At 50.9% G+C, this 27,822-nt stretch overlaps 2 protein-coding genes across 2 annotated transcripts in view; one reads left to right on the top strand and one right to left on the bottom strand.

Annotated features, from left to right (window-relative positions):
• The first annotated feature begins 1,321 nt into the window (after nt 1-1,321).
• LOC114607439 (cyclin-dependent kinase 5 activator 1-like) lies at nt 1,322-4,136 on the top strand. The gene has a single exon (XM_028750619.2). The coding sequence runs from the start codon at nt 2,728-2,730 to the stop codon at nt 3,673-3,675; it is 948 nt and encodes a 315-aa protein (XP_028606452.1). The 5' UTR covers nt 1,322-2,727; the 3' UTR covers nt 3,676-4,136.
• Nucleotides 4,137-23,258: 19,122 nt separating this feature from the next.
• Nucleotides 23,259-27,822, bottom strand: part of LOC114607764 (unconventional myosin-Ig-like) — an 86,504-nt gene continuing 81,940 nt past the window's right edge. Inside the window, exon 22 of the mRNA XM_028751196.2 lies at nt 23,259-23,697. Within this exon, the coding sequence (XP_028607029.2) occupies nt 23,541-23,697 (157 nt within the window). The 3' untranslated portion in view covers nt 23,259-23,540. The remainder of the gene's footprint in view (nt 23,698-27,822) is intronic.

A 27,822-nucleotide genomic window follows, 5' to 3' on the forward strand; every position in this document is an offset into this window, starting at 1 on the left:
ACTGTGTCGTGAAATGACGCGTGTCTACAAAGTGTGCCACCAACATGAAAAGTTTGGAAAGCTCTGCCCGATGCGCACACCACATGCAGGCTTTGGACTTTCAAATTCCAGCCGCGCCCTGGACAGCACAAAAATTGGGTGCCTCCCCATCTCTCTTGCTCTGTTCTACAGCATTGTTGCGGCGCCCCCTGCAGCAGCACAGGACACGTGTCCCAAAAACCAACTCTGCACATGCTCAGACTGCCTCTTGGGCAGTGCAGTGCCAGCTAAGGCAGTGGCATGGAAGGACTCCCCTGGGAGGTGGCAGACTCCCCTTCGCTGGAGGTTTTTGGGACTCACAGCTGTCCATGGAGGCGCAGGCCAATTCTGTGTCCAGGGCAGCTGTCTGCCAGCTCCATCTGGTACGCAGGATGAGACCCTCCCTGCCCACTCTCTCTTGCCAGAGTGGCACATGCTCTGGTTATCTCCTGCTTGGACTACTGCAATGCGCTCTCCGTGGGGCTACCTTTGAAGGTGACCTGGAAACTACAATTAATCCAGAATGCGGCAGCTAAACTGGTGACTGGAAGTGGCTGCCGAGACCATATAACACCGGTCTTGAAAGACCTACATTGGCTCCCAGTCTATTTCCCAGGACAATGCAAAGTGTTGGTGTTGACCTTTAAAGCCCTAAAGGGCCTCAAAGGCCCAGTAGACCTGAAGGAGCGTCTCCAACTCCATTGTTCAGCCTGGACACTGAGGTCCAGCTCTGAGGGGCTTCAGGCGGTTCCCTCATTGCGAGAAGCAAAGCTGCAGGGAACCAGTCAGAGGGCCTTCTCGGTGGTGGCACCCGCCCTGTGGAACGCCCTCCCACCAGATGTCAAAGACATAAACAACTACCTGACATTTAGAAGACATCTGAAGGCAGCCCTGATTAGGGAAGTTTTTAATGTGTGACATTTTGATGTATTTTTAATACTTTCTTGGAAGCTGCCCAAAGTGGCTGGGGAAACCCAGCCAGATGGGCGGGGCACAAATAATAAATTATATTATTATTATTATTATTAAGCAGCCATCCGACACAGATGCTTGCATTGAGATTCCTGCATTGCAAGGGATTGAACTAGATGACCCTTAAGGGGCCCTTCCGATTCTACAATTCCATTATCATTCAGCTGAGATTCCTGCATTGCAGCGGGTTGGACTAGATGACCCTTGGGGTGCCCCTGCCCTTCTAAGAAGGACGGGCCGGCGCTGTGACTCGGCATTCCGGGCTGCTCCCTTGCAATTCCCGCGGTGGGCCAGCGGGGGGAGCCCGAGAGACGAGGCTGCCTCCATCCTCTTTGCCTGCGCGTTTGGCATCTTGGGCGCTCAGCATCCCTGGACCATCCCTCTCCTCCTCCTCTTCCTCCTCCTCCTTTTCCCTCCCCCCCCCCCCTTTTTGCATCTCATTGCTTCATCCCCATCCGACGCTGCCAGACAGGCGGCGAGTCCAAAGGCAGCCGCCGGCGAGGAGCCCCGGAGGGAGATCGGTCGCATCCAGGCTCCGCAGCCCCGCATCCCAAAAATAACACGGACCATCCGCACTGCTGGAAGAGGATCCCGGGTTGCACAGCGCGCTCTCCTTTCGAACCGGCGTTTGGCTCTCAGCATCCTTCCTGCGGCGGAGCCTCTGCGCATCTGCACGCTCCCCCCCCCCCCACTTAAACCCCACCAGCAGCAGCAGCTCTCCTGGGGAAAATCCGGATTTTCCTCTCCGCCCCACAAGAGCCCCCATCGCTCCTCTCGGATGGCACCGGAGAGGGGGCGGCCGGGCGCGATTGCGGCAGCAGCAGCAGCAGCGTCGTGGTGGTCGGGAGAGCGCAGGATCTGACCGCCCCGGGGGCCCCATCCGCCGTTTGCAAGGAAGACGAGGGAGGAAAAACGGGGAGCCCCCCACACGCAGCCCCAGGGGTGCAGCACAAGCGCCTTCTTCCAGGGACTAAGGAGAAGGAAATCGGCATGGCGCCCCCCGGCGGCGACGGGAGGAGTCCGTCTGGGGACCGATCGGACAGGATCTAGGTTTTTTTAAAAAGAGGTCAGTGGGGGTGGGGGGGAAGGGAATCGATTCCCACCGGGATCCCCAGATGCAGCTGGGGTTTTGCAACAGCACCTTTCCGCAGCAACGCTTGGCGACGTCTGCGCGCGCCCTGTCTCCAACCACCAGCTTTGACCAGCAAGGATTTCCCCCATCTGGGGGGGCAGGAGGCACCCCCTCCCTCACACACACGACACCTGCAAGCTTTGCAATCCGCCTGGCCGTCAGAGGAGCGCCGGCGCTTTTTGCAGCGGCTGGAAACTGAGTTGCAAAACCCGGAATTATTCCCAGGGCGCAGCAGAGGTGCGCACTGGAAACCGAGCGTGCAAGTTTGCAAATGGGTGGACTGGAGCAGCAGTTGCAGGATGAGAAGCGCCACAGGCACTGAGGCCACGACGCTGGTGCAACACCGATAAGTCTCCCCACCCCCACCCCGGCTAGGTGTGTTTGGCCACGTTGGTCTGGCAGCCCATCCCTTGGCAAGCAGGAGGTGACTTTGCTTCCAGAGGCCAGTCCAGGCGAGAACACCCCCACCGAGGCAGAATCCGGCCATGAGGCCTGGGCTCCTGCGGGTGGTCGCTTGTAGTGGGCCTGGGGTGCTTTGACTCTGCCCCTCGCCCGCCTGCTCCGTCCCAGCGCCCCCTCTTTCCCCTTCCCTTCCCTCTGACGCCATGGGGACGGTGCTGTCCCTCTCTCCGGGCCTGCGGAAAACCAGCCTTTACGACGACGGCTCCTCCAGCTCGCTGGCGCACTACCCCGGCCTGGCGGGTGCCAAGGGCAGCGGCGGCGGTGGGCAGAAGGCCGAGAAGGGGCTCAAGAGACACTCCATGTTCATCCCGGCTTTGACCTGGAAGCGGCTAGTGGCCTCGACCAAGAAAAAGGGGTCGCGGGGCGGCGGGGGCGGCAGCAAGGGCCCCTCGAAGAACAATGGCAACTACGGCCACGCCAAGGACGTGGCCCAGCTGAACCACGAGAACGTCAAAAAGTCCCTCTCCTGCGCCAACCTCGCCAGCTTCGACGGGGCCGAGCCGCCGCTGGCACCCCTCAGCTCCAAGCGCTCCTCCGGCACGCTCAAGCCCGGCGTGGTCGGAGGAGGCACCGCATCGTCCCCCCGGCGGGTGATTGTCCAGGCATCCACCAGCGAACTGCTGAAGTGCCTGGGCGAGTTCCTGTGCCGCCGCTGCTTCCGCCTGAAGCACCTGTCGCCCACCGAGCCCATCCTGTGGCTGCGCAGCGTGGACCGCTCCCTGCTGTTGCAGGGTTGGCAAGACCAGGCCTTCGTCACCCCGGCCAACGTGGTCTTCGTCTACCTGCTGTGCCGCGAGATGATCGACGGGGACACGGTGGCCAGTGAACACGAGCTGCAGGCCGCCCTGCTCACCTGCCTCTACCTGTCCTACTCCTACATGGGCAACGAGATCTCCTACCCGCTGAAGCCCTTCCTGGTGGAGGCCTCCAAAGATGTCTTCTGGAACCGCTGCCTGCGCATCATCAACGCCATGAGCGCCAAGATGCTTCGGATCAACGCCGACCCACACTACTTCACCCAGGTCTTCGCCGACCTCAAGAACGAGGGCAACGCCAAGAGGGAAGACTTTGCTCGCATCCTGGACCGGTGACTGGTTCTCCTGGCGAGGACCAGGGACCTGGCTGGATTCACCTGTTCCTTCCTGGTCCCTGGAGGGCAATGGATGCTTGGTGGCCCGGAGGTCTCCTTCTGAGGCCAGGCCTTTGCCAAAACACACAACTGCTTTCTCTGCTTGCTGCAGTGAGTCAGACGGGCTCAAGGAAGGTGTTGGACGAGGTGGGTGGAGGTGGAATGCTCAGAAATCTATCCGTCTGTCTGTCAGAGCTGTTTTTTTTTTTTTAATATAAAGCAACGAGGGAGGAACCCACAAAGGTATCTGGACCTCTGCCACTGTTTTTTGAAAAGGCCAGAAGGGGTTTCCTACACCCCTTGGTGTCATTTATTCTGAATTATTATTTTTTTGAACTTCCCAAAAAGCTTTGGGTGGGGTGGGTGAGCGGAAAGATCTGGGGAACAGGAAAATAATTTTTGAAAATTGGGTTGGGTCTAAGAGGCGAGAAGCGAGTCTGCAGATCTGCCCGTCCGCCTTGGGCACTAATTAAGTATGGAGGTGCCACTATTTGTACTAAGTTTATTTTTATTTTTTTAACGAGGCTAGCTCCTTCCCCCGCATTTCCAGACCCCATTTTTTGGCTCTGGGGGTCCTGTCGCCCTCCCTCAGCTCTCAGCTCTGCCCTCAGCACCAAGTCCGTTTGCAACCGCTGCTAGAATTCTCCCGTCCTCATTAGAATGGCCGCCTCTTGCCCTCCTGGAGTCGAATCGGGTGTGTTGCTTGTGCAAAAGGATGGGGAAAGGGATCCTTCGAGGCAGGAGTGGAAGACGCCGGCCTGACCCTTGGGCTTTGGCTACTCTTTGGGGTTTAGTTCTGCGGTGGGAGGCAGAGGGGGGAAAGAGGTGGGGAAATTGAGGAGCCACACAGTGAATTCTGAGTAAGGGCCACATTGCACATCACCTGATCTGCATCAATCTGCTTCTTAAGTTCAGGGTCACTGTCTCTCTCCCCCCCCCCCCCCGCCGCCGAAGACAGCCAATAGGGTCTGATCAGGATCAGTGTCTCCGACACAAGGGGAACAGGACCCACTGCAGTTCCAGAACTGAGCTCCCTGTGCCTGCACTTTACATTGCAAAAAGAGGAGGCCTCTCATGTTTCCATGGGACCTCTCCTTTGCCCTGCAAACTACAAACTCCAGGCCCTGAATCTGGATTGCGACCACAGCGAAGGTCACAGTCCCCTAACCCTCACAGGGGGGTCCCAGTGGAGTCCCTTGTGCTGGCAGTTTATGCGGGGGACCCTTAATTAAGGGCAGAATTATTTGCAAAGTAGGGTGAGTACATAAGGAGAGCTTGCTGGATCAGACCAATGGCGTGTTTAGTCCAGCATCCTGTTCTCCCAGATGCCTGTGGGAAGCCTGCGAGCAGGATTCGAACACAGGAGCGATCTCCCTTCCTGCGGTTTCTAGCACCTGGTATTCAGAATCATTGCTGCCTCTGGGGGCTGAGTCTAGTAGCCATCGATAGCCCTCTCCTCTTCCTGTGATTTGGTCCAGCCCTCTTTTAAAACCTTCTAGGATGTGTTGTATGGGACGCGGGTGGCGCTGTGGGTTAAACCACAGAGCCTAGGACTTGCCGATCAGAAGGTCGGCGGTTCGAATCCCCGCTATGGGGTGAGCTCCCGTTGCTCGGTCCCAGCTCCTGCCAACCTAGCAGTTCGAAAGCACGTCAAAGTGCAAGTAGATAAATAGGTACCACTCCGGCGGGAAGGTTAACTGCGTTTCCGTGCGCTGCTCTGTTTCGCCAGAAGCGGCTTAGTCCTGCTGGCCACATGACCCGGAAGCTGTACGCCGGCTCCCTTGGCCAGTAAAGCGAGATGAGTGCCGCAACCCCAGAGTCGGCCATGACTGGACCTAATGGTCAGGGGTCCCTTTACCTTTACCTTAGGATGTGTTGTCACAGCTGGGATGGCCACACAGATGACCAAAGCGATCGCTTGCAGGCTGCAGTATTATCAGGGATGCCACAGAAGCAGTGTGAGACCCCGGAAAGGCACCCCAAGATCCTTTGCAATGCGCTGAGGGTCAATGTGCCTTTGTTGGGTTGTACATCTGCGGGGGGACGACTTCGGTCTTTCAAATTTTAGCGATGCTCTCTGCGAGGCCAAAAATTGGTACCCTTCCCTCCCCGCCTCTCACCTTCCCTTTTGCTCAATTCACTATGTCATACTTGCTGTGCTGTGAAACCATTTGCTCTGCCTTATATCTGCCTCTGGCAATAGCTTGGACATTTCCTGCTATTTCCACATGGAAATGTAAATTCCCTGGGTGTGCATACAAGGCCACACCCGTTTCGAACCCGTTTAGCGGTTGCTTCTTCCTCAAATGACTCCTGGAAAACTTAGTTTTTTGAAGCTACTGGAAATTCCCTGCTGGCCATCACAGGGCTGCCGTTCCCTAGGGAGAGGACGATGTTTACAGGGAGATTTAAAAAAGCCCAGTCCTGCTGCAAGATTATAGTCTGATGGACACAGCACAAAAGGAAAAAGAGTTGGAGGAGGAGGAGGGAGGAGGAAGAAAAAAAGCTAATTCCGGCAACCAGTTTTTGTAACAACTAGCTGGGATGCAAATAATTAGCCTGATGGATAAGTGGAAGAAATCAGCAGGGCAGATTCCCTTTGTTATTTGCCTGCCGTTTGAGAAATTTGACAACAGGATATGTTTGGGTTTGCCCTGATGGAATCCTCACGGAAATTGCCAAGCAGGTGAGCAGAGCATCATGGGAGTTGTAGTTCGAAGCAGCCCATTTGGCAAAGGCTGGCATAAGATATAGTTGGAAGGAAGTCACAGTGGTGTTGGCCAGTTCATGCTGTCTGTTGTCTGACCTTCATGGCATGTTGATGTGGAGATCAGGAACAGAGCTGACACCCCAAAGGTATTATTTATAGCCAGTATTAACCAGCCTGGCCTTCTCCAACCCACCAGAAGGCAGGCAAGCTAACATGGCGGAAGATGGTCTGCCTTTTCTCTCGCTCAACCTCAGTTGCTCCCCAGTTTGCAAGTGGACCCCTCATATTATTATTCTACCAAACTTTTAGAAGACATCTGAAGGCAGCCCTGTTTAGGGAAGCTTTTAATGTCTGATGTATTACGGTATTTTAATATTTTGTTGGAAGCCGCCCAGAGTGGCTGGGGAAGCCCAGCCAGAAGGGCGGGGTATAAATAACAAATTATTAAATTATTATATTCTCCCCCACTCCCAGTCTGTGCCTTCGGGCTCCAAGATGGAGGCTCGCCCCCCTCCCAAACTGCCATTTCGGGAAGTGGCAAACTTTGAGATATGTATTAGGTTTATACCTTTTCCTCCAAAGATATCAAGGGGGCATACATAGCTCTTCACCCCCTCCCCAATTTATCGCCACAACAACCCTGTAAAGTAGGCGAGCCTGAGCAGCGGCGAGCGTCACCCAGCTTCATGGTCATGTGTGGATTCGAACCTGCGTCTCCCCAGGTCCTGGGCCGACGCTCTAACCACTAGGCCACCCTGGCTCTCCTCAGAGCCCCCTTATAAGGAGACATGGCAGTCGGGTGCCCTGGTGGCAAGAATGGCCTGGATTGGCCGGTTGGCCTGCCCGTCTCCCAGCCCCTGGTCAGGTGACCAGCCTTTTTGTCAGCATCTCATCCCACGTAGCAACAGCATCATGGCAACCGGGATGGGAAGAAGCAGACAGGCCCAGATGTTCCCATCTGCTGCCTGAATAAAGACCCAGGAACCCAATTTGTGTGTGGCACCTGGTCACCTGTAGCTCCTGCCCCAAGGAACCCTGGGAATTGTAGTTGGACAGAGGAAGCCGCCTTGCAAGGAGTCGGGCAACTGGTCCAGCTAGCCGAGTCAGGCCCAGCCTTTGCCAACTTGGCGCCCCCAGATGTTTTGCAGCTGCCAAAGATCTGGAGGGCACCAGGTTGGCGGAGGCTGAGGGAGCCCAATATTGTCCTCACGGTCCGGCAGGGGCTCAGACAGGGAGTCTCTTCCACTTTAGAGGACCGAAGCTGGGACTTCCTGTATGCCTATTATTATTATTATTATTACTTAAATTTGTATACTGCCCTTCATGCGCAGATCTCAGGACGGCTAGCAACATAAAAACACAATATAAAATAAAACACAATATCAAAGTTCTCATACACAGACACACGACTAGTTTGCTGCATTTTGAGAGAAAAGAAAATTTGACCTCTTCCTCCCCCCTTTTTTTTTTAAAAAAAACAACCCTGTGTACATATATATAACATTATCTCTTGTTGATTTCCATGGCAACTGGCAAAATTTGGAGGTTGCAGCTGAACCACCAGCAGAGAGAGGTTGCGTGTGTGTTTCGAGTCAGAATCTAGAGTTTTCTTTAAGAAAAGAAAAGAAAAAAGCCTTTAACTCCTTCACCCGATGAAAGGGCTCCTTTATTAAGGAACAAAACCTTTCTTTTTCGTGGTATGAAGTCCTAGTCTTATGCTAAAAGGTCTCTTGCTTGTCTATAGAAACCTTCAGTAAATCCCCCTAGAATTTTCCTTTTTTTGCAGGTCACCGAAGGGAGGCAGGAAGCAATCAGATGCTATTCTTTAAATAGCACAATTCGATATAGGGGAGGATGGAGACCAGGGACTGGGAACCTCGTGGGAGCAACATCAGGCCCTGTGATTGGCAGGCAGCACGGACCCTTCCGATTGGTCATCTGAGAAATGTGTTGGCCGACACCTCCATTTAGGACTGGGGGGGCATAAACCATTCGCCTGCGCTGGGTGCCAAATTTTGGCGTCACCCGGGGTGGAAAATCTGCCACCAGATCTAAAAGGAGTCTAGAAACAATTTGTGGGACAAAATGGCGGCTACCATTGGTCTCAAGAGATGGGCATCCCTCTGACTACCAGTTGCTGGAAAACCAAGTTATTTATTTCGTTGAACTATACCCCAACTTTTTCTCCAGGGAGCTCAAGGTGGTTCTCTCCCTCTCCTCATTTAATAATAATAATAATAATAATAATAATAATAATAATAATAATATTTTATTTATATCCCGCCCTCCCCAGCCAAAGCTGGGCACGCAACAACCTTGCGAGGTAGTGTTGGCTAAGAGGCAGGGACTTACTACCCAGTGAGCTTCATGGCTGAGTGGTGATTCGAACCCTGGTCCCTCTCAGGTCTCGCTCCGACACTCTTAACCGTTTGGCAAGCAGTGACGCAAGAGGGATAGGGTTCTTATCCCTTGTTGCAAACATCAGTTTGGTCACTGTGGAAAGGAGGGTGCAACAGGGGAGGCCCAGTAAAAACAGCAACAGTGTGCCACCTTCCCTCACCTTATTGAACAGTGAAGTCTAATCTTGCTTTATTTTTATTTTTTCTAAGCACAAATTGCAGTGGTTTTCCGAGTCTGTAGAGAATACATGCAACCTTAAATAGGAAAAAATTCACCTGTCTTCAAATGTTAAAACGCAAAAGCAGTTTGGGTTCTGTGGCATGCCACAAAAAGTTGCAGTAAAATGTTTATTGGGGGTGGGGATCCAGTACTTCATTTTTTGTGGGTCTTTGGTCTGATCTAGTAAGGTCATTCTTCTGCCAGGACTACGGATCAGGTCTGTCTGCTGTCCCCAGGCCACAGAAGCATGCCCTTCTGCACCAAACACGGTCGCCCGCATTTTAATTCAAGAAGCCTGCATCCTCCTCGCCATCTGAACAGATCTGTTTAGTTCGAATTGAATGTCAACAATGTTTAGGCAACACGATGACCATATACATACGTAACAAAGGTAAAGGGACCCCTGACCATTAGGTCCAGTCGTGGACGACTCTGGGGTTGCGGTGCTCATCTTGCTTTATTGGCCGAGGGAGCCGGCGTACAGCTTCCGGGTCATGTGGCCAGCATGACTAAGCCGCTTCTGGCGAACCAGAGCAGCGCACGGAAACGCCGTTTACCTTCCTGCCAGAGCGGTACCTATTTATCTACTTGCACTTGACGTGCTTTCGAACTGCTAGGTTGGCAGGAGCAGGGACCGAGCAACGGGAGCTCACCCCTTCACGGGGATTCGAACTGCCGCCCTTCTGATCGGCAAGTCCTAGGCTCTGTGGTTTAACCCACAGCGCCACCCACGTCCCTCCATACATCTGTAATAGACGATCTTTATAGAATTCCTTCAAAGAATAACAAGTTCAAAATGAAATATTAGTCACAAAGTCTCTGGAAACCTTTCAATGAAGCGAGGTGCCAAACTTTGTACGATGAAAGATAAGCTGTGGAGCTTTGTGTATTCAGCAAATATAATGTCCAACACTGAACAGAGATGAATGCTCCACAGCATTTGATATTTTCATTCACATATATTCATTCGAAATAAGATGGGTTTATGAAACAATTCTATATTCTCCCACCACGCTGACGAAGATCTACGAAACAGCAGTCAATATCCAGAATCTCTGTTCAGTGTCGGACATTATATTTGCTGAATATACAAATACTCCACAGCTTACCTTTCACCGTACACAGTTTGGCACCTCGCTTCATTTAAAGGTTTCCAGAGACTTTGTGACTAAGATTTCGTTTTGAACTTGTTATTGTTTGAAGGAATTCTATAAAGATTGTCTATTACGTATGTATATGGTCATCGTGTTGCCTAAACATTGTCGACGTTCTCTTTTGCAACACAGGGGTTTGTTTAGTTCGAATTGAATAGCAGGAGGAAACAAATATGCTCATGGTGAACTTTTGTAAACGATGGGTCTTGATGGAGCCCAAACTAACGTCACACAAATAGAAAGCCATCGCCAGGCTTCAAGAAGCCCCAAGTTTCCCAGAGATAATTAAAAAAAAAAAAAAAAGTTAGAAGGAAAGAAATCTGGGGAGGGCGGTTGCCCTCAAAACATCCCAGAGAAGATCATATATGTGGCTGCAAAATTCTCACTGGGGGGAATGGAATGGGGCGACAGGAATGCGGAGCACAATGTGTCACGCTGCAACTTTTTGCTGCAGGTCGTACTTCTTAGATTCAACAGGGCCTGTGGAGAAGGGGGAGGTTGAGAAAGATAGAGAGGTGTGTGTGTGTGATGGTCACATCGATGTGCCGCCTGAACTTCCCTGTCAATCTCAGCAAAACCCTGGCAAAACCCTGAAGCCCGAGGCCGTGAAATATTTGCCCTCTCTGCTTTGGCTAGCCAAAAGTCCTGCAGAATTTCCTCGCCGGCGAGAGGGCTGCAATCCCAGTTGCTATGTGATCCCAGTTCTGTAATTGTCCATCGCCTGTTTTTTGCAGGCAGGGAGAGCAAGCCCTTTCCGGTTTTGCAAGAGGCGTCACTCGTTCCAAGGTAGCTGCCCCCAATCTCTGCGTTACGTAAGACAGCTTTCGCCAACTTGGTGCCCCCCAGATGTTTTGGACCACAGCTCCCATCAAGCCGTGTGGCCTGATGCTGGGGCTGGTGGGAGTTGCAGAATCATAGAGTTGAAAGGGACCCCACAAGGTCATCCAGCCCAACCCCGCCTGCAATGCAGGAATCACGGCTACAGAACCCCCACCCAGCGTTTCCTGCGCTTGCCACATTTACGGCCCCACAAGCAGGGCGAACCCAGCCTTCGTCAACCTGGTGTCCGCCAGATGTTTAGGACTCCAACGCCCATCAGTGGCTAATGGGCTGATTGTCAGAGGCCAGTAGTCAGCTTCACCTGCTGAACAGCAGCCTGAAGGGGGAGAAGGCAGAGTGACTTCACCTGTAGCTGATCAGCCTTCCAGGAAGCGGAGGAGAAGGCATTGATGAGAACCAGCTGGCTTCTGCCTTCTTAAGCAGAGCTCTCGGATGCTGTGGTTCTTGGCCTTACCTTGATGCTTCCTGTTCCACATCTGGACCCTTGGTTTTGTGACTAAGGGCCTCATGCTCTACCAACTTCATATGCTGAGCACATCTCAGAGACTCTTGTCTCCAACGAGCTCTGCACAACAGGACCACAACACCGATGGGATTTGGAGTCCGTAAACATCTGCCATGGGGGAACATCCCAGTTGATGAAGGCTGACATGAGAGCTTTACAGAAATGAAACCCAGCTGCCTTAAACATAGCCAGACTGCTGGCCAGTCTAGTAATGTCTACTCCAGGCAGTGCTTATTTTTCTAGAAAAAGAGGTGCTGGAACTCGCCATGAACACCTCTGTCTTTCTCTTAGAACGACAGTGGTGTCCACCTGAGAGGTGCCGGGATATTGTATTTTAGTGTTTTGTTGGAAGCCGCCCAGAGTGGCTGGGAAAACCCAGCCAGATGGGTGGGGTATAAATAATAAATTATTATTAATATTATTATTATAACTGAGTTCCGGCGAGTTCCGACTGAAAAAAAGTCCTGGCTCCGGCAGTGGAGAACCTCGTTGCCCAGATGATGTCAAACCCCAGTGTTGAAAGACCCACATTGGCTCCCAGTACGTTTCCGAACACAATTCAAAGTGTTGCTGCTGACCTTGAAAGCCCTAAACGGCCTTGGTCCAGTATACCTGAAGGAGCATCTCCACCCTCATGTTTCAGCCCAGACACTGAGGTCCAGCTCCGAGGGCCTTCTGGCAGTTCCCTCATAGCAAGAAGTCAAGTTACAGGGAACCAGGCAGAGGGCCTTCTCGGTGGTGGCGCCCGCCCTGTGGAATGCCCTCCCACCAGATATAAAAGAGAACAACAACTACCAGACTTTTAGAAGACACCTGAAGGCAGCCCTGTTTAGGGAAGCTTTTAATGTTTGATGCATTACTGTATTTTAATATTTTGTTGGAAGCCACCCAGAGTGGCTGGGGAGGCCCGGCCAGAAGGGTGGGGTATAGATAATAAATTATTATTATTATTATTATTATTATTATTATTATTATTATTATTAGACTCCACCTGGGGCCGTTCAGAGTTCAGCATCCAACACCACCTGCACGACCGCAGGTTCTTGACTCCTGCTCTGATTGACAGCAGGTCCGCAAGAGAAGGGGAATCTTTCCTAGCCACCTGAATCTGACCCCTTTAAACAGGCGTTTGAACCCTGAGCTCTGTCCCCCAAGCCCTGCCACACACATGCCGGGTCCTTCTGTATAGGATATTTACGTAGCTAGAGAGAAGCAGGAATGAGAGAGAGAAACCCTCACATTATAGAGGCACACACAAACCGTATTGCTACCTGTACACATATATTTTTATAAGCGAGGATATCTGTAATAATGGGCTTCGGCTGTTGACTTCTTTTTATAAAAGATCCAGGTTCTGCAACCGCGGGGCTCATCCAGATAACTGCTTCTCGACACCTCTGATCTAGAACTGGGGCAGATGCGCAAAGCTGGGAATAACTTCTTCCCTAAACAAGGTGGTGGAAAGTGACCCATTTGGACAGCCAAGCCCGTGTGTGTATTCCATGACCAAGCAAGCACAGAAATCAACCACGGGCACCAAATTAAACCTCTTAAGAACCTCAGTTCCCTTACGAAAGCCAAGTTTCTCTGCCTTATGGGTTTGAAAGACACACTTGCATCTAGAGGAGCCCCATGTCCTTTCCCCTACAAATTTGCATCGTTGATACAAGCTGCAGGATTCCTCGTTGGTTGGCACATAATTTGATGGTGACATGTGGATATTATTATTATTTTATTTAAGGGAAAAATACAGGGAGCCCTATTGCATAGCTCAAACTAGCCCCATCCTAGCCACGGGATGCAGCCTGGGCCATTATGGTTGTAACCTACAGATTTGGACTGGGGGGAAGAACCCCATCCTCGAAAAAGCAGGAAAAGCCAGTCGGGTAAACCCCTGGAGACTACAAACGCACACCCCGCCAAAGGGACTCTTTTAACTCTTGGGCCTCTGGGAGATTTTTGATCCCACTCATCTGCTGCTAAAAACCCCCAGCAAGTTCCCCTTCGGTGGAAATGCTGATATGTAGATATAATAATGTAAATAGCTTTCCTAAGGGGGTGGGGTGGGGATAATGGACATTGTGCATGTTGAGATGTATCTATTTAATTTCCGTCTTTCTTTCTCTCCCCGTGGTTCCTTTTCCGCTCTTTTGGAATGGTTTGCTTTGTAATTTTAAAAGGATGGGGAGCCTCCCGCAAAAAAAATGTGCTGGATTCTTCCTGCTTTCCAGCCTGAGACTAGGACACCAAGATGACAAGAACAGTTCCTTTTCATGATGCAATAGGACTGGACGTTTATTTTCAATACCGAGGCAACGATTGCTCTTTCAAACCTCTATTGATTCCTCTGGTGGGGTTTTTTCAGCAACTTTCTCAATGGGGGTTGAGGGGAGCCTGGGGGACAAAAACTCGACCTCAAAATCTGCCCCCTCGCCCACTTGGGCAAGGAAAACTTCTTCTTCTTTAGCCGGCCAGTGGCTTCCAGACTGCAAGGAAGGCTGGATTGCAAAACACAACCAGGACTGTTTAGCCTATCCCAGGCCTGCCCTGTGCTGAATGAGGAACCCAAAAGATATTTAAAGTTTTGGAAAAACAAACCCAACCCTCTTCCAGAGGGCATTTGAAATCTCTTTGTATGATATTTACTATCTGAGTCTTGCCTAAGTGTTTGATTTCTACGTTGTATTGACCTGTATCAACTGCGGGGAGCAAACTGGAAGGGGAGATTTCTGTGGGGCGGGGAGGGGAGGGGTGGTGATTGCTGACCATGGCACTTTATGCAAAATGAAATAAAATCAGAAGAAATGTTAACTGTTGTTTTTTTTAAAGAAGAAAATGGAATGCCAGAAATGAAAAAAATCTCTTCTGAATTTAATGTCTGTCACCGCAAGGTATCAATTCTTCGGCGATCAGCCTTCTTCGCCGAAGAATGGATGCTTTTGAATTCTGGTGCTGGAGGAGACTCTTGAGAGTCCCATGGACTGCAAGAAGATCAAACCTCTCCATTCTGAAGGAAATCAGCCCTGAGTGCTCACTGGAAGGACAGATCCTGAAGCTGAGGCTCCAAGACTTCGGCCACCTCATGAGAAGAGAAGGCTCCCTGGAAAAGACCCTGATGTTGGGAAAGATGGAGGGCACAAGGAGAAGGGGACGACAGAGGACGAGATGGTGGGACAGTGTTCTCGAAGCTACCAGCATGAGTTTGACCAAACTGCAGGAGGCAGTGGAAGACAGGAGTGCCTGGCGTGCTCTGGTCCAGGGGGTCACGAAGAGGCGGACAAGACTAAACGACTAAACAACAACAACCACAAGGCAGCTCTTGCTGTGGGGCAGGGCTTTTGGGTGGATTGCTCCAAAGCAACACCCACAAGTCAACAGGGAAGTATAGAATTGTAGAGTTGGAAGGGAACCCCAGAGATCATCCAGTCCATCCCCCAGCAATAACAAAAGAATCCCTGACAGGTGCTTATAAACCTCCAATAAAGGACAGTCCATCACCTCCAAAGGGAGACCGTTCCACTGTTGAGCAGATCTCGGGGTCAGAAGGTTCTCCCTAGTGTTTAGTCAGAATCTCCTTATTTAGTGAGACACCTGAATCTCTAGGCGATGTGCTAGTGAGTTGAGAAACGTGCAAGAGATGGTTGGAACAACCATCAGTGTTCTGGGTCCGTGGGTAACCCGAGAAACGCAGTCCAGGTCCGGTCCAGAATCTAAAGGTTCTGCTAGGAGTCAGTCCGACAGGGTCAAGGCAGGACACGAGGCAGGAAACCAGGCAAGGACAGGTACAGGATCTCAGGCAGGATCTGGCGTACAGCAACGTTGCTCCCGCAACCTGGGGCAGGGTCCGACAGCCTTTAATCTTTGTCGGGGTAGCGGGCCGGTCCTGCTCCCCCAGTGACTCACCTCCCTGTCTCGCCCGAAGGCGAGCACTCCTCCTGCCAGTGTGGTGTAGCAGTTAAGTGCGATAGTCTGGTAATCTGGTGAACCGGGTTCGCGTCTCCGCTCCTCCACATGCAGCTGCTGGGTGACCTTGGGCCAGTCACACTTCTCTGAAGTCTCTCAGCCTCACTCACCTCACAGAGTGTTTGTTGTGGGGGAGGAAGGGAAAGGAGATTGTTAGCCGCTTTGAGAGTCCTTCGGGTAGTGATTAAGTGGGATATCAAATCCAAACTCCTCCTCCTCCTCTTCTTCTTCTTCTGTGAGTACTCAGGCCTCTCCTTCTCTCAGACCTTAGTCTCTGCAGCTTGGGAGATGCCGGTGGGTTACTAGACCCAGGAGCCGCCTCAGCCTCCCCTGACCAAACCGGTAGTGGAGCAGCTATAAGTGATGGCCCAGCTGGAGGCAACGAGGTCATCCCCGCATCTGGAGCCAGGGCAGGCTCAGGCCCCTGACTCGGCCAAGCTGGTGCTTGTTGCAGGGGAACCTGTGCAGACTGGGACTCTTCAGGATCAGGCCCCAGACTTGGTTCAGATGATGCCCGAGGCAAAGGATCCGGTGCAGACTGAGACACCTCTGGTTTCGAGTCCGAGCCCCAGTCCCAAGCCATCACAATCGGAACGCAAAACATCAGCTCAACCCACCATCTGGGAGAGGGGGACCTCTCAGCAACCCAGAACAGAAGCAGCGTATTTGGGACTACAACTCCCAGCATCCTCAGCCAGCACAGCTGATGGGAGTTGTAGTCCAAAGCTGGGAGCGCCAGCTTCGGGGCAGGCTGTGGTAGTTGTTTTAGGAAATGTAGGAAGCTACCTTATGCAATGCGGGTGAGACGCGGGTGGCACTGTGGGTTAAAGCCTCAGCGCCTAGGACTTGCTGATCGAAAGGTCGGCGGTTCGAATCCCCGCGGTGGGGTGCGCTCCCGTTGCTTGGTCCCAGCACCGGCCAACATAGCAGTTCGAAAGCACCCCCGGGTGCAAGTAGATAAATAGGGACCGCTTACTGGCGGGAAGGTAAATGGCGTTTCCGTGTGCTGCGCTGGCTTGCCAGATGCAGCTTCGTCATGCTGGCCACGTGACCCGGAAGTGTCTCCGGACAGCGCTGGCCCCCGGCCTCTTAAGTGAGATGAGCGCACAACCCTAGAGTCAGACACGACTGGCCCGTACGGGCAGGGGTACCTTTACCTTTACCTTATGCAATGTAGCAACACGGGACGGTTGGACGCAGAGGAATGGTGGAAGGAACAGGTTGGGGAACCCCCAAGGGAAGAAGGTGCAGAGTCGGGGGGGGGGCGGCGGGACAACGATAAGTAGAGAAAAGGAGAAGAGGGATAAGACTGGAAAGAGGAGGTGTCAGTTAAGTACCGTATTTTTTGCTCTATAAGACTCACTTTTTCCCTCCTGAAAAGTAAGGGGAAATGTGTGTGCGTCTTACGGAGCGAATGCAGGCTGCGCAGCTATCCCAGAAGCCAGAACAGCAAGAGGGATTGCTGCTTTCACTGTGCAGCGATCCCTCTTGCTGTTCTGGCTTCTGAGATTCAGAATATTTTTTTTCTTGTTTTCCTCCTCCAAAAACTAGGTGCGTCTTGTGGTCTGGTGCTTCTTATTGAGCGAAAAATACGGTACTTAATTCATTTCGGAGGTCTGTTCTTAACTTGAAACTGTTCTTAACCTGAAGCACCACATTAGCTAATGGGGCCTCCTGCTGCTGCCACGCCGCCAGAGCACAATTTCTGTTCTCATCCTGAAGCAAAGTTCTTAACCTGAAGCACTATTTCTGAGTTAGCAGAGTCTGTAACCTGAAGCGTCTGTAACCCGAGGTACCACTATAACAGGTTTTAGTGAGCTGGGAGAGTCTGTGGCAGAAAAAAATCCAGTACGGTGGTACCTCAGGTTACATGCAGAATTGGACAAAATGACAGGAAGGATTCGAAACCTGCGGGACCAGAGATTCACAGAAGATTGGAAGAAATAGACGAACTATTTGCAGAGCCACTGTAATCGACAAATTACACTAGTAGGACTGCAAGAGGTTTTGTAAGGAGAAATATATGAAACATTGCAAAGCAGAGAAAGAAGAGAGATATTAGTTTTGAGAGTTAAATGCAATAGTGGAAGCATGAAATGTATATTAAGTGAATAGATTGGAAAATTTCCAGATGTGATTGATGGAAGTAAAAAAAAATGGTGCAAGAAATGAAAGTACGTTTAATTACTGTTGAAAATGATATGTTGAAAATTAATAAAAAAAATTAAAAAAAGAGAAACCCTGGAGCGCTGCTGCCAGTCAGTGCTCGCTGGACCAGATGAGGCTGCTGTTTCTTAGGGCCAGCAAACCCAGAGACGTCTCCTCATCCTTCCTGGTTCTGATGCGCTCAGCCTTAGAAGCCCTGCCAGGGATGTGTTGTGCCAAGGCTGGAGGACGAGGGGGAAGGAAGACGGAGAGATTGACGGCTGAGAGATATGCTTTCCAACAATAGACTCCACAAGAACAGGTCTCCGTCAAGGATGCAATATTCGCACGCATCAGGAGTGGGAGGTATTTTTTCGCTGCTGATAAGTTAATATTTTCCCCGTCCAAGGTCAAGCATGTTTTGACGGGATGCGTCTCGCTGAGCGAATACAAGCGGGCTCTGGAGGACAATCGTGGGAATGATGGATGGCATCTGAGAATCTGGAGTCCAGAAGGCCCATCACGCCTCAAAATCATGCGCTCTGGAGCTATAAGCCCTCATCTCTCCACATCCCAGAAGCGTTTGGGTGGGCTGCGGTTACCTAGCAACAAGAAGAGAACTTCCACTGTATACCCAGAGATAAGGATGGAGGACGATTTTTGTCTCCTCTAATGGTGTTATAGATTCCGGGGGGGGGGGGGGGGAGACACCCCTTAAACTAGGGGTCAGCAAACTTTTTCAGCAGGGGGCCAGTCACTGTTCCCAAGACCTTGAGGGGGGGGCTGGACTATATTTTGGAAAAAAATATATATGAATGAATTCCTATGCCCCCAAATAACCCAGAGATGCATTTTAAATAAAAGGACACATTCTACTCATGTAAAAGCACGCTGATTCCCGGACCATCTGCGGACCAAATTTAGAAGGCAATTGGGCCGGATCTGGCCCCCGCGGGGGCCTTAGTTTGCCTACCCCTGCCCTAAACCCTAGAAATTAATAACTGGTAGGATTTTGATTATTCAGGATGTGAAGGGAGAAATAGAAGCTGCAGAGGAATTCCTGGGCTACCCTAGGCAAAAAGACAAGATAGGGCCATTAAGAAATAATACAGGGCCACTGAGGGCTATTGGCAAAGCAAAAGAATTGTGCCTCCCCATTTGCCCTGTGGTGTGAACTGGGGGTTTGGAAGGTTGCTGGAGTTGCAGGGTGTGGTAAAGGTAAAGGGACCCCTGACTGTTATGTCCACTTGCGGATGACTCTGGGGTTGCGCGCTCATCTCGTTTTACTGGCCCAAGGGAGCCGGCATTTGTCCGCAGACAGTTTTTTCCGGATCATGTGGCCAGCATGACAAAGCCACTTCTGACGAACCAGAGAAGCACATGGAAACACCGTGTGGGTTAAACCACAGAGCCTAGGACTTGCCGATCAGAAGGTCGGTGGTTCGAATCCCCGCGATGGGGTGAGCTCCCGTTGCTCGGGCCCTGCTCCTGCCCACCTAGCAGTTCGAAAGCACGTCAAAGTGCAAGTAGATAAATAGGTACCGCTCCGGCGGGAAGGTAAACAGCATTTCAGTGCGCTGCTCTAGTTTGCCAGAAGCGGCTTAGTCATGCTAGCCACATGACCCAGAAGCTGTACACCTGCTCCCTCAGCCAGTAAAGCGAGATCAGCGCCGCAACCCCAGAGTCGGCCACGACTGGACCTAATGGTCAGGGGTCCCTTTACCTTTACTCTAAGTAGATCACATTTGGCTATAAACCCACTGGGCTCCATCTTAGTGCTTTAGATGTGGGCTCCTGGGTTTCTCCCCGCCCACTTTCCTTGTTGCCGTTCACAGCCAGAGCGAGCGACCTCGATTGACTCATATCTGTGACGAGCTGAGCCATCGCATACCTTTCCGTCATCGGCTGGCGCACTTGCTAAGTACATGTCATTTCTGACGGATGAGACCAGGTTGGTACGGAGGAGGGCGTTCTAGGGGTGGGGAATCAGCCAACAGGTGTGTCCAACCATCACAGCCAGAGATGCTTTGCGACAAAATAGCTCCTCTCCTACCCCACAGCAAGGCAAGAAAATTCACGTACTGTAGTCGTTAATGGCAATTTCCAGCTCTCGGTGATTCACTTTGCCTGGACTTCTTAGGAGCTCCAGTTCTATAACATTAAAAGCAACAACCCACAGTAACATTGCCGCCTGCTTCTCGCTCCTTCATTTCTGAACGCAAGAGAGTAGAATCATAGACTTAAAGAGTTTGAAGGGACCACAAGGATCATCTAGTCCAACCCCCTGAAATGCAGGAATCTTTTGCCCCAAACGGGGCTCAAATCCATGACCCTGAGATGAAGAGTCTCATGCTCACCTGACTCCGCACTGTGGAACTCCTTGCCAATTGATATCAGGCAGTTCGCTGTACTGTTTTTGATGCACCCCCAAAACATTTGTTTACATAAACCTCCCCAGACGTGTAAATCTGACACGTATTTTAATATGCAATTTTTATGCTTAAAGACCAGCTCCTTTTATTCATGTTTTTTTTGCTTGCTTCTACACCAACTATAAGATGCGGGTGGCGCTGTGGGTAAAAGCCTCAGCGCCTAGGGCTTGCCGATCGAAAGGTCGGCGGTTCGAATCCCCGCGGCGGGGTGCGCTCCTGTTGTTCGGTCCCAGCGCCTGCCAACCTAGCAGTTCGAAAGCAGGCCAGTGCAAGTAGATAAATAGGGACTGCTTACTGGCGGGAAGGTAAAGGGCAATTCCGTGTGCTGCGCTGGCTCACCAGATGCAGCTTTGTCACGCTGGCCACGTGACCCGGAAGTGTCTGCAGACAGCGCTGGCCCCAGGCCTCTTGAGTGAGATGGGCGCACAACCCTAGAGTCTGTCAAGACTGGCCCGTACGGGCAGGGGTACCTTTACCTTTACCTTACACCAACTATATAGGGACACAGGTGGCGCTGTGGGTTAAACCACAGAGCCTAGGACTTGCCAATCGGAAGGTCGGCGGTTCGAATTCCCGTAACAGGGTGAGCTCCCATTGCTTAGTCCTTGCTCCTGCCAACCTAGCAGTTCGAAAGCACATCAAAGTGCAAGTAGATAAATAGGTACCATAGGTTTCCGTGCGCTGCTCTGGTTAGTCATGCTGGCCACATGACCCGGAAGCTGTACGCCGGCTCCCTCGGCCAATAAAGCAAGATGAGCGCCACAACCCCAGAGTCGGCCATGACTAGACCTAATGGTCAGGGGTCCCTTTACCTTTACCTTTTACACCCCCAATAAGGGATGTGGGTGGTGCTGTGGGTTAAAACACAGAGCCTAGGACTTGCCGATCAGAAGGTCGGCGGTTCGAATCCCCGCAACGGGGTGAGCTCCCATTGCTCGGTCCCTGCTCCTGCCCACCTAGCAGTTCAAAAGCACATCAAAGTGCAAGTAGATAAATAGGTACCACTCTGGCGGGAAGGTAAACAGTGCTTCCGTGCGCTGCTCTGGTTCGCCAGAAGCGGCTTAGTCATGCTGGCCACATGACCCGGAAGCTGTACGCCGGCTCCCTCGGCCAGTAAAGCGAGATGAGCGCTGCAACCCCAGAGTCGGTCACGACGGGACCTAGTGGTCAGGGGTCCCTTTACCTTTACACCCCCAATAATGCCCGATCAAGCCACACATTTTGTAAATAAACCATTTATTACAAAGACAACTGGTTGCAGCTCTGTAGTTTTTATTTGCAACATTTACTAGGAGACGCAACAGAGCAGTGGTTCCCAAACTTTGGGTGGCCTCTTGGTTCCACGATCTCACCCACAGCGCTGCCTTTCCTACCTCATTAAAAAAGCACTAAGAATGATAACAATGCAGCAAAATGTAAAACAGTAACAATTAATTGCAAATTTGGCCAAGATCCAATTACCCCCTGCCCATAAGGACCAGTCTTGACAGACTCTAGGGTTGTGCGTCCATCTCACTCAAGAGGCCGGGGGCCAGCGCTGTCCGGAGACACTTCCGGGTCACGTGGCCAGCGTGACATTGCTGCTCTGGCGAGCCAGCGCAGCACACGGAAACGCCGTTTACCTTCCCGCTGGTAAGCGGTCCCTATTTATCTACTTGCACCCAGGGGTGCTTTCGAACTGCTAGGTTGGCAGGCGCTGGGACCGAACTACGGGAGCGCACCCCGCCGCTGGGATTCGAACCGCCGACCTTTCGATCGGCAAGCCCTAGGCGCTGAGGCTTTTACCCACAGCGCCACCCGCGTCCCTAAGATCCAATTAGAACTGTTTAATTGGCTCAACAAAACTGACCAGGTTTTCAAAGTCTGACCGTCATCTGTACCTCCCTGCCTCCCCGCTTGCCTCTTAGCGCCCCCCCCCAGGTAATCCTGCTCCCCCCCCCCCGGTTGCTATCACCCACTTTGAGAACCACTGCAGCAGACAAGAGTTTGCTTTTGCCTCCAGAAGAAACCAACGCTGCAAAGCAGCTTTCCCCAAACTGGCCTCCCGCAGCACTCAATAATAATAATAATAATAATAATAATAATAATAATAATAATTTTTAATTTTTACCCTGCCCATCTGGCTGGGCTTCCCCAGCCACTTTGGGCGGCTTCCAACAAAATATTAAAATACCGTAATGCATCAAACATTAAAAGCTTCCCTAAACAGGGCTGCCTTCAGATGCCAGCTGAACTCGACGCTGCCTGTGTAGTGGAACAGAGCGGGGTTGAGTTGCATCGCGACAATGACGCGTCCCTTTCCCACTTCTGTGGCTGGGCGCATGCATGGTCGGCCAGGGCCTAAACAGGGCTGCCTTCAGATGTCTTCTAAAAGTCTGGTAGTTGTTCTTCTCTTTGACACCTGACGGGAGGGCGTTCCACAGGGCGGGCGCCACCACCGAGAAGGCCCTCTGCCTGGTTCCCTGTAACTTGGCTTCTCGCAGGGAGGGAACCGCCAGAAGGCCCTCGGCGCTGGACCTCCGTGTCCGGGCAGAACGATGGGGGTGGAGACGCTCCTTCAGGTATACTGGACCGAAGGCTGAGGGAGCCCCAGGGAACACAACTTGGTCTCTTCCCTTTCTCGTAATCCACATCACACAGGTCTCTGCAGATTCTGGCTCATTTTCCCATGGCGTACTGAAGGGGAAAACACAGGGTAGCGTGGCTTAAGGATTCTCCCTCCACCACCCCCCCCCCCCGAGCAAGGAGGAATGATGTCACCATCGGGAGGAGTGTCAGAGTAACCTTCCTTGCTCTGTCCAGTGAGGCTTTCAAGTTTTACCATGCAGATTAGCATAGAGAACGAAAGAAACGATAGGAAGTCCCCTTATGTGTTTTTTAATCTATGTTAATAAATAGAGAAGAAAACAAGAGGTAGTAGAAATATAAATTAAGTTTATTGTTTGTTGACAAATGGGGTATTACTTGTATATGGTTGTTGTTTCATTTATAAGATTTAAAGAAGATGTATACAGTGGTACCTCTGGTTACGTACTTAATTCGTTCCGGAGGTCTGTTCTTAACCTGAAACTGTTCTTAACCTGAAGCACCACTTTGGCTAATGGGGCCTCCGCTGCTGCCGCCCAATTTCTGTTCTCATCCTGAAGCAAAGTTCTTAACCCGAGGTACTATTTAGCGGAGTCTGTAACCTGAAGCATATGTAACCCGAGGTACCACTGTACTGTATTCGTTGCATAAGATTGTCAATAAAGTATTTTTTTAAAAAAGAGAGAACGAAGGAAAGAATCTAAGGCTAGGTACTTCTTTCCTTTTGTTTGATAGGGTTCCTACGCCACACTAGCAGTCCAAGCAGCGATGCTTTGCTGCATGATTCTAAAACAGAGCTGCCTTTATGATTATTTTTACTCTCCGTTGAGGGGCTGTCAGGATGAAGTCCTGTCCTCCAAAATTGACCAGTGTTTATCTCCTCGGCCAGAGAAGCACGAAGCCATCACGGCTCTTGGCGAAGTCGGGCGTGGCTTGTTCTGCGCACGTCTCCACGGAGACCAATTTTTTTCGTCCGTGGAGGCTCAGTTGAATGCAGTCCGAGACCTGCACCCGGAGATCCCTCTTAGTCCTGCAAACATGGGAAAGGAAGAGCGAAAATCTGAGCGTCGAGGTGGCCCTTGATAGGAGCTCAAACTGCTTCCCGGAAAATATGAAAAGGTTAACTGTCTTTAAAACACAAATGTAAAAAGTGGCTAAGAAGTATAAAAATGCACTAAGTAAATTTTGGAAGTGTAAACATACTGAAGGGCCTTATTCCCCCCCCCCCCCATATGTGTGATGGCCTGGGAATCTGATTCAGAGGCTGAACCAGAGGAATCCCAGCCTGCACAGGAGTCCCCGCCTCCAGGGCCGGCTGAGCTGGGGCAGGGGCTTGAATCTGAAGGGCCCTCACCTGTGCTGGATCCTCAGGTGCAGGCACCAGCTGAATCTGCTCTGGCAGAGGTGATCAAGGACCCATTGCCTGCAGGTGCTCCTCTCCCAGCCCTGTCAGGGGAAGGTGAGTCTCCCCCTGGGTCCAGTAACCCTCCAGCCTCTCCTGAGCTGCAGAGGCTCAGGGCAGAGAGGCGGAGGGAACTGGGTTCTCCCAGGAGGAGTGCTCGCCTTAAGGCCAGGAGAGGCGAGTCACCTGTGGGCCGGGACCGCCCCTGGCCTCAGAGGAGATAAAGCCCAGTCAGCCCGGTTCCAGGTCGCAGGAGCAACGTCGTTGAATACCTGTTTCTGCCAGCACCCAGACCTGTTCTTCCAAAGTTCTTGACCTTGCCCGGCTCCTCGCTTTGGACCCCACTTCACCCTTGGTGGACAGTCTCTAGACCCGCGACCCAGGACCAGACTCTGACCACGCCTCACGGTAACCTCCCCCCAGGACCAGCAAAATATGTCAGGCATGGGCAAACTTGGCCCTCCAGATGTTTTGGGACTACAACTCCCATCATCCCAAGCTAAGAGGACCAGTGGTCAGGGATGATGGGAATTGTAGTCCCAAAACATCTGGAGGGCCAAGTTTGCCCATGCCTGCATATGTGGCAGACGCGTAAAAAGGCTTTGGGGAAATGATACATGATGAATGGAAAAAAAGGTTCAAATTGGTTATTCCCAAAAGGTTTCTCCTAGGGATAATAGGAAGGGAGGTTCAGAAAAAAATGGTTAAACTATTTAGGTTTGCAACAGCAGAAGCCAGAATCCTGTATATGCAGAAAATAGAAAGAAGGAGAAATTCAGAGTAAGGAGGAGAGGAATGGCTTCGAAATGGTGAAATTTACAGAAAAATAAGAGACAAAAGGGACGAACTGTTCATGGAAGAGTGGAGACCCTTTTCGGACTATTTGAAGAACCGTTATATTCAAATGAAAACGTGGGCAGGGTTCGAATTACGAGAAGAAGTGAAAACAGCGATAAGCAAAATAGAGCATAATTCTATTAAAGTATGTCATATAAAGCAGTGGGTATAAGGTAAGAATAAAAGTAAGGATGGGAAGTCAAAATTTTGAGAAAAACGTGTATTGAAATATAAATAAATTTGTAACATCTGTAAAAATCAATAAAAAAAATTATGTCTTAAAACAACAACAACACAAACGTAAAAACAAGAGATTTGTGGAGCTCTTGGGAACCAGAAGTCTTGTCCTACCAACAGAATTTGGAAGGCGAAGGAGCGGAGATACTGACCCAATTCTCCCTGCCCCTTGAGTAAGTGCTTTCATTTTTTTAATTATTCGGAAAAAGTATATAATGCTCGATTGTGACGAAAGGAGAGGAAAAAAGAACCTCAGCAAAAAAACCCAACTACCTCAAAGCAGTTTATGAAAACAACGAAATGGAAAAATGAAATCATCAGTAAAGCAGTTTTTAAAAAAGATTATTTAAAATATTGGCCAGGCGGGGAATAAGATCAAGGATAGGCCAAGAAACCCATAGGATTAAAACCCACGTCTATATATCTGGGTAGGCTTTCCTAAAAAAACCAGAAAATTCTTAGCATGCTCCAAAAAGAGGATGGTGAAGGGAGTTCCAATGTATGGGTGCTGGAGAGAGGGTTGGGTGTAAATGCAATAAATAAACAAAAATATCAATTTCTTACTATTGCAGAACGGGGATTATGTGACACCTATTAACAGCGCCAGGGACGCGGGTGGCACTGTGGGTTAAACCACAGAGCCTAGGACTTGCCAATCAGAAGGTCGGCGGTTCGAATCCCCGCAACGGGGTGAGCTCCCGTTGCTCAGTCCCTGCTCCTGCCAACCTAGCAGTTCAAAAGCACGTCAAAGTGCAAGTAGATAAATAGGTACCACTCCGGCGTGAAGGTAAACGGCGTTTCCGTGCGCTGCTCTGGTTCGCCAGAAGCGGCTTAGTCCTGCTGGCCACATGACCCGGAAGCTGTACGCCAGCTCCTTCGGCCAATAAAGCAAGATGAGCACCGCAACCCCAGAGTCGGTCACGACTGGACCTAATGGTCAGGGGTCCCTTTACCCTTTACCTATTAACAGCGCCAGTTCTGGTACTGGCAATCTCAAGCTGGTGCCCTCCAGGCTTTTTCTGACATCCAACTTCCACCAGCTCCTAACAGTGTGGCCTTTTGCAGCTTCTGGCAAATGCCGAATCTTTTCAAGACTCGCTTTATTTCTGTGGTTGTAAGTTGCTTCAAACCGCTTCTTTAAAAAGCACTTTTATTGACTATTATCCTGCTAGCCCAAACCACGAGACGGATCCTGCTGCCGGAGAATCAGATGGTACTTACGCCAAACTGTTTTCAGTGTTGCGTTTTAACGTAACCCACCTTAGGGTGAAGGACACAACAACACATAAAACAGGTGAAAAATGGTCCCAACCAGGAGAGCTTATGTTGTGCAGAGAAGATAGGAGTCGGGGTTACGGCGTTTGTGTGAATTGACAATGAAAAGAATGAATGGGGAAATTTGGAGTGCGCGGAGGCCAAAGGTGCCAACTCCCTGAGGTCCTGGGTGCCTGAGCACCCACAAAATTCCCCATGAAGGGGCCAGGCACCCACAAATTTTGATGCCAAGGCCATGCACGCCGCATGGCACCCACAGCCCCGGGCACCCACGGCCACAGATGTGGGATCAAGTTGGCACTCCTGCATAGGGGAGCTGGTAGAATGAGGCCTAAAGTCAGGGCCATCTTTACCCGGGGGTGCAAGAGGTGCGGGGCACCCGGGCGCCGAATTCTGGGGGGCGCCAGGAGCCCACCGCTGAAGCCGCCTAAGCTCTTAACTATCTACCTTGTTATGCAATAATAAATAATTTTGATCAAGCTAGAAAAACAAAATACCTAGGTATTACCGAAATGTAGACCTACTGTTTCACTATAGGACTTTCGACTTTGTGTGCTCATTTACCAAAGCCGCGCCGCGCCAGCGCTTGTCATTCACAAAGGCGCCGCTTGACTCCACGACGGCGCCTGTCATTCACGACGACGCTGTGCACGCGAAATGAACTCTTACATCAAAATATTATGTTACGTATTGTCTTTGTATGTGTGTGTGTGTGTGTGTGTGTGTGTGTGTGTGTGTGTATACAACCCGATTATCAATCAATATATCCATTTACATCCCCCCCCCCTTCTTTATCTGTCAGCTATACAGTGGTACCTCGGGTTACATACGCTTCAGGTTACAGACTCCGCTAACCCAGAAATAGTGCTTCAGGTTAAGAACTTTGCTTCAGGATGAGAACAGAAATAGCGCGGCGGCAGCAGGAGGCCCCATTAGCTAAAGTGGTGCTTCAGGTTAAGAACAGTTTCAGGTTAAGTACGGACCTCCGGAATGAATTAAGTACTTAACCCGAGGTACCACTGTATTTTTGTAGGGTAGGGTAGGAGGCACTGGGATGTATTTATGGAACCTGTCCTGAAAAAAAAGTTTGGGAAACCCTGGTTTATATTAAGGAGGTCTGCACTGCAGGGTACTTGCTTTGAATGATATTAAATCATAGAATCATGGAGCTGGAAAGGACCACAACGGTAATCTCCAAACCCCCTGCCATGCAGGAATCTTTTGCCCTACGAAGGATTCGAACCCAGGACCTTGAGTCTCACGCTCTGCCAACTGAGCCAGGTAAACAGGTCCTGATCTCCTACTGCCTGTTGCCCTGAACATGGGGATATTTGTTTCAGCATCTTTGGGGCACTGGTGGAGCTGGGATGTCCCAAGTCGATCTACTACAACATGGGTAGGCAA

Source organism: Podarcis muralis, chromosome 12, assembly GCF_964188315.1.
Source record: "Podarcis muralis chromosome 12, rPodMur119.hap1.1, whole genome shotgun sequence".
NCBI classification, from domain to species: domain Eukaryota; kingdom Metazoa; phylum Chordata; class Lepidosauria; order Squamata; family Lacertidae; genus Podarcis; species Podarcis muralis.